The sequence below is a fragment of the Panthera onca genome, chromosome A1 (genome assembly GCF_046562875.1).
Source record: "Panthera onca isolate mPanOnc1 chromosome A1, mPanOnc1 haplotype 2, whole genome shotgun sequence".
Taxonomy (NCBI): domain Eukaryota; kingdom Metazoa; phylum Chordata; class Mammalia; order Carnivora; family Felidae; genus Panthera; species Panthera onca.
The window spans coordinates 193961688-193982445 of NC_138339.1; the positions used below are offsets into that span (position 1 = coordinate 193961688).

At 42.4% G+C, this 20758-nt stretch overlaps 1 protein-coding gene across 1 annotated transcript; it reads right to left on the reverse strand.

Annotated features, from left to right (window-relative positions):
* Positions 1-1122: 1122 nt before the first annotated feature.
* On the reverse strand, positions 1123-11381 carry LOC145715484 (uncharacterized). Its single transcript, XM_081795696.1, is given in 7 exon segments — positions 1123-1458; positions 1460-1874; positions 1876-2124; positions 3603-3695; positions 6919-7086; positions 10865-11009; positions 11138-11381. Coding segments are annotated over 7 exon segments (1440 nt in total). The 3' UTR covers positions 1123-1332.
* Positions 11382-20758: the final 9377 nt, after the last annotated feature.

Here is a 20758-nt window from a genome sequence, read left to right on the forward strand (position 1 = left end):
ATTTCCCATTTCTTCTGGGTTGATTATGCTACAGTCTGCTGCTCTCCACCATCCGTTAAGGCACTGAGTTAAAGGTAATTTTTGGATCCAGTTTAGGTCTTCTTTACCCCAAGTAGGTTACCTCGGATCTGCAAATTTGGGCTTTCTTTGCTGAAGCCCGGTACCCCAGGGCACCAAGTGTCCGGAGGAGATTTTTGGTGTCTTGCAAGCAAGCTTCGGCAGTCTCAGCGGCGATTAAAAGATCGTCAACGTACTGCAAGAGAGTCACTTTGGGGTTTTGATTCCGGTACTCACCCAGATCCTCGTGAAGTGCCTCATCGAACAAGGTGGGTGAGTTTTTAAATCCTTGGGGGAGCCGGGTCCAGGTCAGTTGCCCATTTATGCCTCTCTCAGGATCGGACCACTCGAAGGCGAAGAGCTCTTGACTTTTGGGGGCCAGAGGCAGGCTGAAAAAAGCATCTTTTAAATCAAGGACAGTATACCATTGTCTTTCTGGGCTGAGGGCACTTAGGAGGGTATAGGGGTTGGGTACTGTTGGGTGTATGTCCATGACTCGGCGGTTAACTTCTCTCAGATCTTGTACCGGACGATAGTCCGCACTGTTAGGTTTTCGTACAGGCAGCAGGGGGGTGTTCCAGGCTGAATGGCAGGGACGCAAGATGCCTAAGTCTAGGAGGCGACGGATATGTGGCGTGATGCCATTTCTGGCCTCCATTGACATCGGGTATTGTCGGACCCGAACTGGATCTGCCCCCGGTTTCAGCTCTATGAATAGAGCTGGGCGATGTTTAGCCAACCCCATACCCCCGGTTTTAGCCCATGCCCCTGGAAACTGTTGGAGCCAGGGCTCTATGTTTTGACTTTGTGAGGGTGGCCCCTGGTGGAGTCGATATTCATCTTCTAATCTTAGAGTAAGTGTGGTAATGGGCTGGTTGTGAGGGCCAGTCACTTGGGGGCCCCCTGGCGTAAAATGAATTTGGGCCTCCATTTTAGTGAGTAAGTCTCTTCCTAATAAGGGGCATGGGCTGTCAGGGATGACTAGGAAGGAATGGGTGACCTTTTCATTTCCTAGATCCACAGTCCTCTGGGTGGTCTAGGGATATTTTTTTTATTCCGGTAGCCCCTTGGACCCAGGAAGATTTTTTAGAAATTTTTCCATGGGGCCTGATCAAGCCCGAATGTTGTGCTCCTGTGTCAGCTAGAAATTGAACTGGGTTCCCCTCCACTTGTAGCGTTACCCTAGGTTCGGGGAGGGGATCCGAACCCCGTCCCCCCTATTCTGCATCTTGAGTGAAGAGGGCGGGTGTGGTTTTTGGCTGCCACGGTTTTTGATCATGACGTGGCTTTAAGTTGCCTGTCCTCTGGAGTCTCTCTATTATTAAAGACACGCTGGGCAATGTGGACTAAGTCCTGAATCTGTTTTCCCTCCAGGTCCTCTAGTTTCTGGAGTTTTTTTTTTAATATCAGTGGCTGCCTGATTTACAAAGGCCATTACAACAGCAGCTTGATTTTCGGGGGCCTCGGGGTTCATGGGGGTATACTGTCTAAAGGTTTCCATTAATCTTTCTAAATAAGCGGCAGGGCTCTCTGTCTTACCTTGTATCACTGAATACACTTTTGCCAAATTAGTGGGCTTGCGTGCAGCAGCCCGGAGACCCGCCATTAGAGTCTGGCGATAAACGCGTAGCCGTCCCCTACCTTCTGCCGTGTTGTAGTCCCAGCCATCCTGTGGGGGTCGGGTCAAGGGAAAAGCTGCATTAATGAGATCAAGGTTAGCAGTGGGTTGGCCGTCATCTCCAGGAACCAGCTTTCTTGCTTCCAATTGAATTCTTTCTCGCTCCTCAGTGGTGAACAGGATTTGGAGGAGCTGCTGAGGTGGGTTGGTGGGTAAACATAACGCTGCCTAAGAGACTTATTAAATCTTTAGGGTTGTCAGAAAATCGGGCATTCTGGGTTTTCCAGTTATATAGGTCACTGGTAGAGAAGGGCCAGTATTGAAGTCGGGGGTTCCCCGTCTCATCGGGAGGCCCTTTTTCCCGTAAGGGTAAAGCTACGGTGGAGTCAGGAAGGCGGAGTCCTGGCTCATGTGGGGCCCGCCTACGGGTATGTCCGGCGGCCCTTGGACTTTGCCCCCACTAGGCTTAAGTTGTGTCCTCTAGCTTTTACGTCCCTGAAGTTGGCTAGAAGGAGGGAGAGAGGGGTGCTCTGCGTTTGGCCCATGTTATGATTCTGAGGAAGAGGAGAAGAGAAGGGGGCGGCACGGAGGGGGCCCTGAAGCGGCTGAAATCAGCGATGGAGTTCGCACAGGCGACCTCCGAGGGTGAGACCCCTGGCGACCTGGCTGGGCCCCGGGGGGAGGGGCGGGAGGGAAAGCCGCAGGCAGCTGAGGAAGGAGGAAAGAGGAACAAAGGATGGAATAATTAATTCTGATCAGCCGAAAAAACACTTAATTTCAATAAAACATCCGACGCACGAAAGAAAAACAAGAGCCAACAAGAATCTCTGACAGTGGTTTCAACTTTTTGGGGCCGTCTCGGCCAGCCCAACAGAAAGGGTTATGGCTAGGACGGCGGTTATTACAAGGGCCCAGGGGTGACAATACATTTAGACTGACATAGAAGCACTCGCGTACTCGCCCGTCCGCGTCCCTCGCGGGAACTTAGGTGCCTCTTAGCATGGGCGGGCAGGTATAAACCCCCTGCTTGGATCAAAATAAATTTTGACCGCCTTAAGCCGTATGAGGATCACCGCGGAAATCGGGTTAGAGCCCACTCGAATCCCGTAGCTTATGCCGTGGGACTACACATAGGGTAGGTCAGGCGCGTGCCCCTGACTCCCAACAATCATTCCAGTCGATTTAACAGACAGACACACAGACACACATCACATCAAAATACGGGTAACAATTGGCATGCCTAGATGGTTTTTTCTTTTAGACGCCTAGAGATATTTCTTAGCACTCTGGAAGTTCATAGAGAAAATGAAAGTATTTAGTTCGCAGGCGCGTTGGGCATAAGCAGCCCACAGAAAAGAATCCTGATGGGCCAAAAAGGCCCCCCGATGGACCAGGAAGGTCCCCAGATGGACCAAGAAGGTCCCCAGATGGGCCAAGAAGGCCCCCAGATGGGCCAAGAAGGCCCCCAGATGGACCAAGAAGGCCCCCAGATGGACCAAGAAGGTCCCCAGATGGGCCAAGAAGGCCCCCAGATGGACCAAGAAGGTCCCCAGATGGGCCAAGAAGGCCCCCAGATGGACCAAGAAGGTCCCCAGATGGACCAAGAAGGTCCCCAGATGGGCCAAGAAGGCCCCCAGATGGACCAAGAAGGTCCCCAGATGGACCAAGAAGGTCCCCAGATGGGCCAAGAAGGCCCCCAGATGGACCAAGAAGGTCCCCAGATGGGCCAAGAAGGCCCCCAGATGGACCAAGAAGGTCCCCAGATGGACCAAGAAGGTCCCCAGATGTCAGTGGACGTCTCCAACTGACCCCGGCCGGGTGCCCTATAGCGCGTCCGCCAGGGTCACACCAGCTTCCAGACAGAACCGGTTCTCCAGAGAAGAAACACAGATCAGAGAGAAAAGGAAGAACGTTAGAGCCGGCTTACTTACCGATCGGAATCAAATACGACCCGTTGACCAGAAGTCTGGTGGGCTCGGGGGAGATCTCGGTGGGACCTCCAAATGTAATGCCCAAAGTTCTAAAACCTCCCACAAAAGACCACCAGAGTCGTAAGTCAAAGCCAAGCGGCAAGGGTGGTTTATTGCAGGTTCGAACCTGGTCCTCTGCGCACTCGTCGCCGGTGACGCAAGAGGCCACGAATAGGGTTGGTATAGCGTTTTTATAGACAGAGACAAATAGCACAGGGGAGGTTTTTACTTGTGGCGAGAGGAAGAAAGGGGGAAGGGGGTAGGTGAGGAATGTGCTAAGCAAGCAGGTTTACAGAAGCGAGAAATGCCGGTTAGTTTGTATACAATCACTTATTCCATTACATATCAGACTACATTTAGGAAGTTTTACAGCCCATTTTACAGTGGGTTACAATCAGGAAAGGTCTCACAATGCTCATAGTAAACAGCAAGCAAAACAAACTTCTCAGCAATTGTATTTCTTATCAAAGATCCATAATAAGTAGAAAAGAGAACCTAGCTTTAAACTAAGGCGGGGCTGTCATTTGGATTCAAAGCTGTTCCTTTCACAAAAGATACGGAATGGCTCTCCAAATGGATGAATGACTATTCTTCAAAAATGACCTTTTGTAAAAGCTGAGGGCATAAAATTAAATCATAATTCAGCGAAGGCATTTTTCCAGAAAATAAGATAATATAGTCCAGGTATATTACTTTCAGATGCCCTCACCTAGGTCAGTAATAGCATTTGGAGAACTTTGAAGGAATAGAGAGTTAACATCCCTTAGATCAATGGTCCTCAAATATTTCTGCCCCAACCGGTGCTGGATAACCTGACAGGCTAAGCATAGGGAAAAAAAGAGAGAGAATCAAGAAGAAAAATCTGGCAAAATACTGTTTTAATTTCTGCATGTGTGAATTCTCTCATTTTGAACCATTTCATTTTTATTTAGACTACTAAAGTTATCTTTGTTTTGGACTAATGTCAGGGGGGACCACAGTATTTTCAGTTATGGGCCTCTAATGGCCCCCTTAAAACTTGAGGACTAGGGTTGTCCTAGTAACAGTAATTGTATGTATCAGCAATTGTATGTAGTATCAGTAATTGTATGTCTGAAGAGGCGATTATGGCCTTACCTTGGGGACTTAAGCCTTGGGCTGGGAGAGGCAAGAGAATGAGAAAGGGCAAGGCTGGGAAGGAGTCACCCTATGTATCAGGTTTTCAGCAGCCAGGGTAGAATTTGCAAAAACACTCAAGGTGATTCTCAAATGCTTCACTCTGCCATCACCCTCCCTTCTTACTTAATAAACCCTCTTTCCTTTCAAAAATCAGCATTTCCACTGAGCTTTTGGCAAATAGTTTATCACAGTCAAATTAAGCTGAATTTGCTCATGAAGGCCTCAAGTGCCCGTCTTCTGAGCTATTGATTAAATAAAGGTACACATCTCTTACTTAACAACTGCTCAAGTAGCAAATTAGATAAAGCTTAGACAACTGAAGAGTTTCACAAGTATCCTTGCTTTGGCAATGAGAAATTCACTAGAGGTGGTGCAGGGGTTTATGTCTGGAAAAGGCCATAATTTTTCTCAAAGGACAGCTTTAACTCCTCTGAAATAGATAACCCGAAGAACTCATATCCTCAGATTTCTGTGCCCTAAAGCATAGATAAATTTTGGACACCTCCATCACAAAAAGAACAACAGGTAGAAGTGACTTTGAGTTAGGCTTCATTCTAATTGGTTTGCCAACATGAATCTCTGGCAAAATTCATCCTTTTGTAGTGAACTGACATCCTACTGTGGGGATCAAGAACGTAGGATTTTAAACCTCATGAACCTAGCTAGGATCTTTTTTTTTAAAGATAGGGATAGTGTGTTCTGATTTATTGTTATTTCTTCTTCTCAACACTGAGTAAAACAGGATTATCACATCAGGAAAAGGTTGTCCTAGAACCAATACTGTAAGAAGGTGGACAGACTTTAAGATTCTTATCACCATACTGGGAGTCTTATTTCCATACTACCTTTATCCATTAATTCCTGTTTGCATATGTTGTTGAAGAGCCCCATATCGTTGTTAGGGTCACTCAGTTTGCACCTACTTCAAAATTCAGAATTAATGCTGAATTTTAAATGAGTAATATTAATAAAATTATTAGCATTTCTATACTATGGCTGAATTAAATAATCCCATTTATATTAATTGTGCTATCCATCTTTTTAAAGAAATATTTGTCTGGCAAAATAAAGGAATTAAACAACTGACTTTATTTTCTATTCACGGGTATGTCCTTAGTTTACATGTAGCATAATATACATTTTCTCACATAAATCAGAGGTGGAAAGGAGAGATGGGTATAAAATGTCTATGAGACAGGAAGTACTGAGGAGGAAGAACTTATGGTTTCCGTTTGTTTTAGAGAAAGAGTCCTTATCTTCTGTGCCTGTCTCAGTCCCTGCTTTCCCCCCATTTGGCTATGTTCCCACATCTCCATCCAGTTGATTTCTGGTATCTCTTTCCCTGATTTGAGTGGACAGTTGTGGTTTTCTACACCCCCTTCTGCTCTTGACCATCAGCACTACATCTGCCTACTGTAATGCCTGAAGTTCCAAAACCTCCCACAAAAGACCACCAGAGTCGTAAGTCAAAGCCAAGCGGCAAGGGTCGTTTATTGCAGGTTCAAACCTGGTCCTCTGCGCACTCGTCGCCGGTGACACAAGAGGCCACGATCAGGGTTGGTATAGCGTTTTTATAGACAGAGACAAATAGCACAGGGGAGGTTTCAAATTATGAGGGGCCTGATTAGTTGATTTTAAAGTAAGGACATTTGTTGTTCTCTGATTGGGCGTCCTTTGTCTGTCCTTTGGCGGGAAGGCTTTGTCCGTTACTTGTGGCAGGAGGAAGAAAGGGGGAAGGGGGTAGGTGAGGAATGTGCTAAGCAAGCAGGTTTACAGAAGCGAGAAATGCCAGTTAGTTTATGTACAATCACTCATTCCATTACATATCAGACTACATTTAGGAAGTTTTACAGCCCATTCTACTACACAGCGGGTTACAATCAGGAAAGGTCTCACAATGCTCATAGCAAACAGCAAGCAAAACAGACTTCTCAGCAATTGTATTTCTTATCAAAGATCCATAATAAGCAGAAAAGAGAACCTAGCTTTAAACTAAGGCAGGGCTGTCATTTGGATTCAAAGCTGTTCCTTTCACCTACACTTTTGAATCGGACCTTCGTTCAACTCTATCAGATGAGTGAGTTCTTCTGCTATGTTTCCATGACCTGTATCTACCGCAAGCTGTGATAACTGGCCCCTTTCTGGGGATGACTTTTCCTGGGGCTGACTCCATACACTCTCATCCTTTCCTCTTCTCCCACAGTCCATCCCTCCTCACATTCACAAGCCACGCTGGCTAACTCCTTCCTGAGAACTGATATCATTGAAGGCGTGGTACGATTTCTAGACCAGAAAATAAAATGAAAAATAGACATACGACATATACATGAAGATCAGTTGAAAATAATTTTGATTTCCTAATCTTAGTGAAAGAAGTAGACCAAAGGGTTTGAGAAGGTTCGAGTGATCTCCAGAAGGCACCCAGAGTAAACACATAGGGTTATACAAATATTTAAAGGAAGAGGGTCAATTTGTCAAAACTACAGTCAAGAGTATTGACTGTTGGGTTGGCAGTTACAATCGAAATGGTTTCTTTATTGACTTACATACACTTAGTAAACAAAATTTTAAGGACAATATTTTTACCATCTACTTGTACCCCCTATAATGATACATGTTCCTTCCTTATAACACCTGTAATGGGAGAAATTCTATAAGTGAAGGATGCCTTTTTCTAGCTAGGTCAAAACAAAGCATTACAGTGGCCTCTTAATAAATGTCAGTTACCTTCCCTTTTCCCTGAGCCTGGAATTATGCTAATAACATTCTTCTGAATATTCACAGATCCATGCAATATTTGATCTGGAGAGGAATTTAGAGATATTCCTACCCCACTCCTTCTAAGAAGATGAAGATATTGTGGCTCAGACACTTGAAGTGACTTGTAAGAGGTTGCCCAGCAGTTAGCAGTACAGCCAAGAGCAGAAGCCAAGTGTTGGTGGGAGGGAGCAGTATGAATAAGGCTCTGATTTAAAAAGACAACACATTCCAGGAGCTGAAAGAACTGTGCTTCTAGGCTGGAGAGTTAGGTAGGTGCCGGAGCAAGCAGGACACTGAAGGCCATATTAAGGATTCAGGGAGTAATGAGAGACATTAGATGTTAAGGAAGAATAGTGACATGAGGGTTGCATTTTGAGAAGAATGCATTATTTTTCTATATTATTTCCATTGAAGTAATCAGATTCTCTGCTTCTCAAATACCTTTACTCTCAACTCAGGATGCAAGCTTTCTACCCCTGTCCTGATGACAGTTTCTCCCTTTGTACCTCTTCCATCACTTCTGCGTATCCCCTAGGCCAGAACACTCTGCCTCAAGGTCATATTCACCATCAGTATAAAGTAGAGGTGATCTTTCTTTGCCTCACTTCTCTACTTTCCCACGCTTTTCTGTCTGTTCCCATTTCTTGGATGATCATACTTCACTTCAAATATTTGTTAGGCTTCACCTAGTCCTTAGATCCTTTTCCATGAATGGATGCAGCCTCCAATACCTTCACTAATCAGTCTCTGAAATCCACACTTCCGCATGAATATCTCCCTTAAATAAGAAGACAAGGAAAAACTCTCTGTATCTCTCAATGTAGAATGTTCATATCTAACATTTATTTAGTCTTTTTGTGGGACCTTTAGCCTGTTGCCATGTCCTGATGCTTGTATACTTAACAGCAGGCGTTTGTAGTAATAATTTTCTTTCTTTATACTATATTCACAACACTACCTTCAACAGTCACACCCTAGAGCATCCAGATTGCATTGCTTTAAATCTCTGAAGGTCCAAACATAATGCCAGGATTAGAAGGCAATTGGTGGGGTGCCTAGGTGGCTCAGTCGGTTGAGCACCTGACTCTTGATTTCAGACTCTTGATTTCAGTTGGTGGGACTGAATCCCATGTGGAACCCTGCGTCAGGCTCCGCACTGACAGCATGGAGCCTACTTGGGATCCTCTCTCTCCCTCTCTCTCTCTGTGCCTCCCCAGCTCTTATGCATACACATGCTCTCTCTCTCTCAAAAACTAAATAAACTTTAAAAAAAAAGAAAAAGAAAAAAAGAAAAAGCATTTGGCATTTACTGAGTAATTGCCATGTAACAGGCATTGTGCTATAGAATTTCCTTATCAGGTTGAGTTGAGCCAAACTGGGATTCAGAGTCTAGACTGGCAAAATGCATGAGCTAGTGACCTGCTACGTCCTTATGAAAGTAAGTATGCAAAGGACTTTTACATTTTGGCTAAAGACAAAGGAATGAACGTGGGGAGAAGGAAGATGAAAAGAAAGAGGGAGGACGTGAACAATGCTTGGGGGATTCAGGGCACCTGTCCTCTGCTAGCTGGAGAAGTTGGCTCTACAGTCCAAAGAAATGATTTAGAAATGATAAATGCATAACTTGTATTCGTGAAAGACATTGTGTTCTGGGCAGGAAACAAAAGCCTGCTGCAGAAGCTCACATAATAAAGTATATCCCAACACTAGGAAAAAGCTATTTGCTTCCTAACTCTGCCACAAGCCATAGTGCTGCTTGCGGTATTAGGGAAGCTCCTAGCTGAGGAGGGCTGAGTCTGGAAGAGGAGTCCTCTCATGGAAAGAAGGAAAAAGAGGCCATGGCAAGATTCGATCACAAGCATATGATTTGGGGCAGAAATGGGGCTCTCAGAAATAACTGAGAGGATACTGACTTTGCTCATGCAGGTGGACTCCAGTAGCAGTTAATGTTAATATGATCTCAAAGGAATAAGGTCAGATGACATATACACCACATAAGTGAATTCCTTAGGAGTCTTTTGAGAATAGGGTTACTATTGTCATTTTCAGAAGAGGAAATATATACTTAAGCAGATTAAATAGTTTCTCGAGATCACACAGGTAATCAATGATGGTCCTGCGATTCAAATTCAAGCCTTGGTGACTCCCCATATAGGTGTTTTTTAGGACTTTGCCACACTACTTCCTGATTGTTTGGTACTTGTTTTCTGATTGGTTGAGTATTCCAGGTGGGAGGTGGCCAGAATAAAGGGGACCCAAGAGCTCAAATTATTTATTTTTTTCATTTACTTATTTACTGAAAGGCCACCTAGAACTGCCAGAAGATGCAGGCCTTGAAGTCAAGCATAGCTGAGCTCAGAACCCAGCATTGCCATTTACTAGCTATAAGCCCTTAGTAAAGTTACTTTTCCTCCATGAGCCTTGGTTTCCTTGTGTGTAAGTGGGAATGTCAACATGCTTTTTGAATAGAGATATAAGGCCCAAATGAGTTAAGCTAGTTCATACCAAAGTGCCCACTACATAGTAGGTCCTCAGGAAATGACAGCTATTTTTATTATCGTCAGTTCCTGCAATTTTGCCTGAACTCCTCGCATCCAGGAAAGAAACCATGTGAAACGTGTCAGCCCCAAATACTGACAGATCACATGTTATTGCTGCCAGTTCCTGCTTCATCTTGCAGCTTCCCTAGCATGTCTTTTTTATTTTTGCTTCCATATCTAAAATAGCATATGGGAGTACATCATTTTGACCCTTCCTGCTAGGAACCAAACCATAACTCTTTTTTCTATAAAAGGAAGGAGATGGTGCTGACCTACATCTTTTCTCTTTGGCAAGTACCCACATTACATGTTTATCGACATTTAAGAGTTCCTTCTTAAAGCAGCTCACTTATGGCTAGAAAGTGCATTTCTTTCACTTGAAAGGACATCAAAGAGGCATTCCTGTATGAAATTCACTGAGTTTTTCTTAACTATGCATTGTCATGAGACCATATGGCCGTAAATGATTTAGTTTTTCATGAAAAATGGTTTTAAATCAAAAATGAAACCTGCTAAAAAGAATTTGCATACTTGATGAAAAATAAAGGCAATAAAATGTTTAATCTGGCTGTGAGAAATGTACTGGGATTTCATAAACAGCCCTTACATAATAAGGAAATACATTTTCATTATGACTGTTGCATTACCAGGTTATGGAAACTTGGCCTCTTTAGTTAGCGATACAGAAAACTGGAGCGTAAATGGCATTCACCTTAAGATTCAAGCGAATCTGGCACATCTGGAAAATTGCAAGGTAATACCTGCCCAGGTCCATGTAAATGATGAGCTTACTGGGGAAACACTTAGATTTAGGGAATAAATGGGGGCAGCGGGATTGAGTGGAAGGAGAGGATACAGTCTGATCATAGCAGTGTGACATCATTAATAAGGATTGAGAAGGTGGATCTATAACATAAGAACAAGTAAACACTTAAAGAATGGTTTCACTAGAACCTCTATGGGAAATTGAAAGACAGAGGCCTCAGCAGCACTGAGAGCTGTAGTGCTGGCAAACTTGGGAAAAGCCATCTGACCCAGATGCTGATTGGCATCAGCAACAGTGGCGGTGCCTTGAGAGAGCATCAGTCGAGAAAGGAGATATGAGCCAACGGAAAGGAGCGCAGAGGAGAATAGCCACCACCGCCTGGCAGTAGGTGAACAGCGGGATTGGGAAGTGAAGTTCATATGAAGCACACCCTGGGAACTCTCAGAAATATTGGGGGTGAATTTGCATTGTTTGGCATTCCTGAGGAATTGATGTGGTGGAGAAACGATCATGGTGACCCTCGCTTTACCTTAACGGGGTGCCATAAGTTACATATGAATTTCTTCCTACTTAAATAAGCCGATAAATCACACTATAAAATGCAATCCCTCTTGTGAACTTTCTTTAATGGGCACAGTGTAGGTCACAGCATACCCAAAGTTCAATGTGCCACCCCTTTGAATTGGTATTGAAGAGGCGATGTTGAGAAAACATCATGAATAAAAAAGAATACAAAAGTAAGAGCGTGTCAATATTAACTGTTGCAACTGCTAACCATCTTGGAAAGAAGCTTGTTTCTCAATCTACTGCATCGATTAGATAACAGCTGCTCCTTGTGGAGAGATATTATTCTGTGTCATTCAAGAGACTGTCCAAGCTACAAGCAGGACTGTGGATGACTTCACCACACACTGTGGGATGGCTCCATGCTGCACAATCTCTTAGACTTCAGCCATCCTTGGATAGATTCCAAGAAGCTGGGGCAGCTACACAGAATCTCAGGGAAATGGGTTATTTCTGAGTCAGACTCATGAGCCTCATGGTCTACATTAAAAAGAAATGGTCAAAATACTACAAACTTCCCCACATAAATAATAGTTTATTTGTATCTAATGCTTATTTCACTTTGCTGTAGTTTTGAGGTCCTTTAAATCTAAAGATGTATGAAGACCTGGAAGACCAGGTAAGGAATGTGGTGTCCATTAAGGATCTGGGAGAGTGGAAGGGTGTCTGGCTGGCTCAGTTGGTAAAGCACGTGACTCTTGATCTCAGGGTCATGAGTTCAAGTCCCATAATGGTCCTACAGGTTTAAAAAAAAAATAAGGAAAGAGTGGAAAGTACTAATTTTATATTTAATGAGAGACAACCCAGAAGTCAAACCAGTGTCCTCAAGTTTGGGTCAAAAAGTGTGAAGTCCAAGGGATATCAGTTCCAAGTTATGCTTTCCCAGCTGGGTGTGAGAGCATCTTCTCAAAGCATTTTCTGTGACTAGTTGCACCTTTAGAGAAGTTTTTAAGAAGGCGTTAAATGTTCATAGTTAGGAGCTGATATACTTAAGCCAGGCATCCTGAGTTTATATCCCAATTCCCCTACTTCCTTGCTGTGGAACTTTGGTTAAGTCATATAAATCTCTCTGGGCCTCAGTTTCTCCACTGTTTAAATTGGAATCAAACTGCTACCTATGCAGTAAGATTGTAGTGAAAGCTAAATAAGTATCTGGTAATATTTTGTTTGGAAATCAAAACAGCTTTTATAGCCATTCCAAAAACAGATATAACCAAGGAGAGAAACTTGAAATAAAAACTTCTAACATGCAAGAAATCTTTTTAGTCTAGAAGTGTTTTTTCCTGAGATGAGATGAATGAAGACAAATAAAAATAAGATAGAGTTCATAGAAAATTTTTACATGTATTACCACATTTGAGAATTGTAATTACAAATGGATATACATGAGATTATTGAGGTTAAGTGCTGGGATTGAAATCATACAGTTTTTTTTTTTTTTTTTTTTTTTTTTTTTTTAACATTTATGTATTTTTGAGACAGAGACAGAACATGAACGGGGGAGGGGCAGAGAGAGAGGGAGACAGAATCGGAAGCAGGCTCCAGGCTCTGAGCCATCAGCCCAGAGCCCGACGCGGGGCTCGAACTCACGGACCGTGAGATCGTGACCTGAGCTGAAGTCGGACGCTTAACCGACTGAGCCACCCAAGCGCCCCTGAAATCATACAGTTTTTAAGTGGCAGAGTTGGAAAATGTACTGAGTTTCTAATCCCAAAGCCAGTACTTTCCTCTTCATTACTTGTCCTATTAAATTAATTTTTTAAAGTTTAATACTTGTAGGGTTAGAACCATCACTGAAAAAAGTATTTTGTATCAGTAGGTATTTTTAACACATCTGCTTTTACTCAGACCTCTGTCCTTTCTTGTATCGGTGGATAAAATGTTTTCACGGATGCCTAAGTGTTGGACCTCATGATGCTGTGATTTTGGGGGGTGATTAGTCAAAAGGTGACTCAGGGTGGGTCAAATATTTGGTTCCCCCAGGGAGTCTGGGAGCAGGTCAAGGACTGAATCTTTCAGGACTCACGATATTTCAGAAAAGTTTAACAAAGATTGTAATCTAATATTACCTTTTTGCTAGAATCTTACTGAATTTTGAATAAAGCTAGAAGGCTACAAAACAGCTTTAATATTATCAAAAGTAAGAAAAGTCTGAGAAATTGCCATAGGTAAGAGGAAGCTAAAGCTATATGATGCTAAATGTGATGTAGTATCCTGGAACTGGGATCTGGAACAGAAAAAAGGAGATGGGAGAGGAACTATTGAAATCCAAACAAACTGTGGAGTTCAATTAGTAATAGTACTCCAGTGTTGGTTTCTTGGTTTTAGCAAGTGCACCATGGTCCTGTAAAATGAGAACAGTGGGGGAAAATGAGTGAGGGATATATATGCATGCTCTGTGCTATCTTTGTAACTTCTCTGTAAATCTCAAAGTATCCCAAGGTAAAAATGTTATAAAAACTAAAAGAAAAAAATCCCATTGATAGTATCCAAGATTCTGTATGTCTTAGGTTATGGTATAAAACAACTTCAATGTACTCTCCCAACTCTCCCATTTTCTTTTATTTCCATTCAATATTAGGGTCACACAAAGGACCCTTGACTCATTCTCCACCCCCTGCCACCATCACTACATACATACCTTTTATGATTTGCCTTCTATTTTTTTAATGTTTGTTTTGAGAAAGAGAGACAGAGCTCCAGTGAGAGAGGGGCAGAGGGAGAGGGAGATACAGAATCCGAAGCAGGCTCCAGGCTCTAAGCTGTCAGCACAGAGACCGACGCAGGGCTCGAACTCACAAACTGTGAAATCATGACCTGAGCCGAAATCGGATGCTTAACCGACTGAGCCACCCAGGCAAGAGCCTGAAAGCCTCTCCCGTAAGGGCTTTTGGGGGCTCATGCTAGTACATCATGTAGTCATCTCCTACTGGGAGCCTGCTATCCCCCTAGAACAGTGTTAGGTGCAGGGTTACAAAATGGAAGCAAAACAAAATCTTTGCCCTTGAAAGGGACGCATTCTGTTTGGGTAAACAGATACATAATGGAGAATTAGAATGCACAGAGATGGAGAAAGAGTATCAGGGGACCCCAGGAAGGGGGAACAAATGCTTCATACAGTCTGAAGGAGGAGATCAAGGTGGGGGTGCTGGTGGGAGTGACCTCTGAACTGAGTCTCAATCTAATGGCCCAGAGAAGGAGAACAGTAGCCAAGAAGGTGGGCAGAGGAGAGAGAAAGTCTTCAGGCAGTAGACAGTGCATCCCAGGGTATTTGGGTGGGAAACAAGAGAAGCACGAGGATATTGATTGTGAAGATGGAAATAGCCACAGGCAGTAAAGCTGCAGGGGTAAACAATGCCCCACACCCGGAGGAGCTGAACCATTATAATGTACAGTTGAGATTTGATCCTCCAGAAAAGGGAGCAGGGGCACCTCGGTGGCTCAGTCGGTTGAGCGTCCGACTTTGGCTCAGGTCATGATCTCACAGTTCGTGGGTTCGAGCCCTACGTCAGGCTCTGTGCTGACAGCTTGGAGCCTAGAGCCTGCTTCGGATTCTGTGTGTGTGTGTCTCTCTCTGCCCCTCCCTTGTGCGCGCGCTCTCTCAAAAATAAATAAACATTAAAAAAATTAAAAAGAAAAGGGAGCAGGCTTCACCTTTGGCAATTAACTTCAAACCTATCATCATTCTCATTCATTGCTTTTCAGTCTTCATAACCAATGTATTTAATCTTAAGATACAACATCCTGATTGCTGTGTACTACATTTGTAGATCTAGATAGAGCCAATTGCTTAAGAATATAGGGTTTAAGGTCATATTCCACCTGTTCATGATTCCCTACCATCTCTCTACCATCTCAACAAGCTGGGCCTCTTGTTTTCCCATCTATAAAATGAGGGTTATGATAACACAGTCTATATTGTTTGGTGGCAGTGAGGATTAAATGAGATGCAGTCCACGGTATGGAGGTACTCAAGTGTTTGTATTACATCCTGCCGTGTGTCACGTAGCTGGGTATTTCAGAAGGCACACTCTGGATCCTGGTTGCCGGGAGTTGGGTCCTGACCTTGTCACTTGCTGATTGTGTGACCTTGGCTCAGTTTCTTTTCTTTTTCTCAGTTTATTTATTTTGAGAGAGAGAGAGAGAGAGAGAAAGAGAGAGCACACACACACATACTAGCAGGGGGAGAACAGAGGCAGGGGGAAAGACAGAATCCCAAGCAGGCTCTGTGCTCAGTGCAGAGACGGAAGCCGGGCTCTATCTCACAACCTTGAGATCATGACCTGAGCCGAAATCAAGAGTTGGATGCTTAACCGACTGAGCCACCCCGGTGCCGTGGGCCAGTTTCTTAATTCTCTATACCTGAGTCTCCTTCGGAAAGATGGGCATTGTTTTGTTGTAAGGATTGAATGACCTAATAATCGTAGAGAGCTGCGAACAGTGTCTGGCACATAGGTTTGTTCTGAGCAGATTCCATGAGCTTATGCACATAGTAAACACTCACGAAGGGTTAGCTACTTTTATTATTACCCAAAACTGGAGCCTAATGCTTCCGGCATGCTTGGGCAAGAAATGAAGACCTAACCTTGAGGCCAGCCACAAACCTATCAGAAAAGCAGTTTTCTGGGTTTTGTGCTTTTTTTTGGCTCAGGCCTGCCAGCAGAGGTCGTCAATCAAACAGATTAGTTATTACCTCCTAGCCCTGTTATTGTTGACCCTTGTTCAAAATAAGAAGAAAAAGAATGTCTCCAAAGAAAACGACAAGCAGTTGGCCACAAACCTCCAAAAGCTGCATTCTAATTTTAAGAGAGCTTCACAGAGTTTAGGAAAGAAGTGTGACTACTTCTGTCACAGATCTTCATTTGCTTTTTAGTAGGACTTTGTATCAGCTCTCATAAGAGCAGGAGACACTGCAAAATTGAAGTACGGTTACATTATAGGATCACAACTGGCTCAGACTTTCATATGTGCAAAAATTGCATTTATTTACAATTGAGGTTTGAATAGACTCAGACGAAAATGAGATGGAATTTTTTTCCAACACACTCACATATAATTACTAACTAAAGAAACCCTTCTTTTTCATGCCTCTACTTTTATTGGGGGCCTAGCATTCAAGATAATTATTGCCTAGGACATTGAGATGTACTGGACCATATAAAAATAATTCTTCAAAGATACACTTCTACAAACCATTGAGCAACATGAATAGGACTCTTGTCACAAATACAGACTGACAGGTCATTCCTTGGCATTTTCACACAATATTGAAAATCAGCCTAAACTGGCAGGTGTAAAGTTCCTAGATTCTCACTTGACAGAATAATTCAGTACTGATAGTTTCTGACTGATAATAGGCAAAAGGTGTGCAACAGACAATAGCATCGAAGAAAAGAATAAAATTTTATTCAAGAGCAGCTAAAAGTATAAATATTTTTATATAAAGTTCTCAACAGCTTAATGCACCTGGAATCCCAATTACCCTAACACCGCAGATTATCTTGCAAATATCACAAAGCAAATTCAGAGATACCTCCCAACACACGCCTCCTCCAGGTTTCTCTGACTTCCTGGCTGGCAAATATTTAGGAAGGCAAAGTCTTGCCCTTTTGTCTTTATGTAAATGCCAGCTCCTTTATTCCTCCAATGGCGCCGACTCAACTGAAGAGCACACTCACCATCTCTGCCATCTCTTGCTTGCTTATGATGTCCTGTAATAACTCCGGATCAATAATGGACTTCATCTTTCCCTCTCTTTCATCAGCAAAATGAGAGACCAGGGCAGTAACCATTTAGAAAATCCATTTGGTGAAATGAACTTTTGTAACTAAGCCCCCCCACCCCCCGACTCAAAATTTCTCTGAGACCCTTAGGTCAGGGTGGCCGTCCGATATCCCATGATCAACAGGTGACCCAACCACTTTCAGTCTCACTGGGTTCCCAGGGGTATTCTACCTGCCTGGTTCTCCAAGTGTATGTCCTAGGACAGTGCTTCTCGAACTAGAATGTGCAAGCACATCGCCTGGGCTCTCGCTAAAAACGCAGACTCTGGTTCGGTAGGTCTGGTAGGGCTTGAGATTCTGCATTTCTGTTCAGTTCCTATGAGATACTGATGCAGCCAGTCCAAGAACCAGATTTTGAGAAACAAGGCTCTAAGAGATTCAGAACAACACAAGATACTGAAGAAGACATCTGCCTGAATTCAACCAAGATACTTATTTGTATAATAACCTAAATTGCCAATGTATTAAAACCTCTTTAATCTTAGGAGAATGGAGTGTCACCTTCTGCTTTAGGCAGAGAGGGTGATCTAAAATATGGTTATGTTCATCCTTTTTTAGAGAAAAAGAATCAAGTAAGGAACAGGATCACAAAGAGAGAATTTTCCTATATAATGTAGAGCCCATAAGGAATATATGGGCACTAGAATTTTACTTCCCTTTGCTGGATAAGAAACTCTCTGTTCCATGCAACAACTCTGTCCCCTCCCTAGATGCCACAAAGATTGACACACGAATATTTACATTTAGGGAAGTGTTTAATTTTGCAGGAATAAATTAAGGCATGAAATTAGTAATAGTTAGTATTGCTTTAATTATAAATCAAATTACTTATGAAATCATTCACAGAAAACAATGGCCATCCCATTAGCAGGGAGAAACATTTCATTACGAAACGTATTAAATATTAGGTAAACTCCCTGGACTGTCTAATGGTACCTGATATATACCATCTGGCTTCATTGTTCCTTAGTGGCCTCCTAATAGATTGGCTCATCAGGAGGCCACAAAAGAAAGCTGGGGCGCCCCATGTCTACCAGGGTTACAATGGGGACACTAGAGTTCCACTACGATCATTCCTTGACATGGCATTCTTTTGGCAATTACTTGCTCAGACTCTATTTGTTTGTACTTGTTAATGTATTCAGTTCAATCCAGCAAATATTTATTGAGCATTACTATCAGGCTCTGGGGGACATAAAGATAAATAAGGCTTGATTTTTATATTCACAGAGCTGATCACCATGTAGATTATTTTATAAATGCTATTATGTTAGAATGTGTGCTGTTTTGTTGTTTTGTGTTTCTCCCCAACTAGGGTGTAGGCTTTTTGAAAGCAAAGGTCTTTTCTGAGTTATATATATGTTCGGTATCTGTGGAGTTTCTAGGCAGGAAGTCACATTAGGACAGTAGGACTGTTAGGCAAATTTGCCCCAGCCACTTTCCATCATGACCTGAGTCTCCCCACATGGCTTTTCTATTCTCAGAGAAGCCTGGGCTCCTCAGCTCAGGGTAGTAAGGTGGAAACAGTACTCGAGAAAAAGCCCTCCCTTTTCTCAACACCAGGAAATAATAGAATCCCTTTATATAATCTTTTGTTTTCTTTGTTTTAGGCATGGAAGTTTAAAATTGTGTTTCTTTTGCTTTTTCAGCATTTTGTCTCATGGGACAGACTCCCATGACTACCAGTTGACACAGAGAACAACAAGAACAAGAACACTTAGATGTCAGGTACTGTTCTAAGAACTTTATAAATATTAACTTATTTGATCTGAATGCAAGCCTATGGGGTGAGTACTTATTTCAGAACTAGGCAAACTGAGGCACAGAGAGATTAATTTGTCAAAAGTCACACAATCCTTTGTAGTAGAATATAGCAATGACTTGGGACCTCATGCCCTGGAGTTAAAATTATTGGCACCTAGGAAACTGAAAAGAAATGTAAAGTTAAATCCATTTCAATGCATGCAAAAGTTTCCTGCACACCACACTTCTAGGTCTTTCTTACAGGAAAACATTTTTGAATCACTGACTCAGTTTCACATGTAATATAAGCCATGCCTTCTGAGGACATAGACCCCAAACGTGATTCTGTCCTATGTAACCCTTGGTGCACTCCAATCACCCTGTTGGTTCGTGTGATTATTGAACTAATACACATATCCACACTAGATGGAAGCTTTGTGAAGACAGGTCACATGTACTCCCAGTGCCAACACAGTGCCTGGTCCACAGCAGGCTCAGAAATTTTTGTTGAAGAAAATTGAATGAATCCCCATTTACAAATGAGTAAACTGAGACCCAGAGAGATGACAAATGACTTGCCCAAGCTTACACAACTCAAATGAGATAGGCTGAGGAAAACTTTGAAACGTGTTCCGCCCAGCTTTGAAGCCCACCTTCCATTCCATACCACATTTTGCATTATCTACCTATTAATGATTGCTTTTATTTTCTGAATGGAGTCGTTGCAGTATTTACAGAATGCATTTGATGTATATGAGATACTAAGACATTAATTGGGGTTGTTACTGAAGGTTACAGTAAACTTACTGAAGATGCTTTTGTTCCTTTTTATATGTTTTTAGTTAATATTAATGTCTCTCACCTAGTAGGGCTGTAGCACAGATTTGAGTAACTGAATTGAAAAGAACATCTACGAAGCAAAGACCTCCTTATGTTTAAGATACTGTTGGTGGGGAAAAAAGTGAAATGCTGACACTTGGGGTTGATTCATCAGTCTGCTCTTTGATTTTATAGGAACCATTTTCATATCTGAAAATGATATTCCTAATAAGGACATACCAAAAAACATCACCAGTCGTTCTATTATTGGCCTAGGAATAATTTAAATAGAAGTCAGCACAGTATTACATTGTTAAACTTTTTTCAAGAATTCCAGAAAATATGTTATTAACTTCACTTAAAGTCTAAGCCGAAGAATTTTCCTCTGGAAGACGTTTCCTGATTAGACCTGAATTGTTTTTCTGTGTCACCGCAAAGACAATGCAAATGCTGATTAAAGCAATTAAAACTTTCCTTTGTTTGCAGAGAGAGATGTACCCAGATATGGCTTTTTGTTTGTAGACATCTTAATAAGCACTAGCAGACTGAAATGAAATCTGTCATCAGTTATATTTTTCTCTTAGACAAACTGTCTACTTCACATACATATTAAGCAAGATTTGTTACCAAAGCTTCCTTATATTTCTATTTGTTGTTGTAAAATGGTAAATGTAGAAATAACACTAGATCTATCAATTTGATAATATAATGCAATACATCTGGCAGCTGAACAGGAAAAAAAATGTAATGACATATTTGGCAGAGTGAATGGTTTTTATTATGGGTTTTTCTTTCTTTTTTTTTTTTAACACAGTTGTGCCATTTGTTGTAGACTAATGTCAAGGAATATAAAGTATTATTGGGGATGGGGAATTTAGCTTTTGTAGAACATAAATTGACTGCTATGTAAATATAACCATCAGTTTTATTGCTTGTTAAATATTTATTTACTAAAATGATTTGAATAGGAAAGCTTGCTG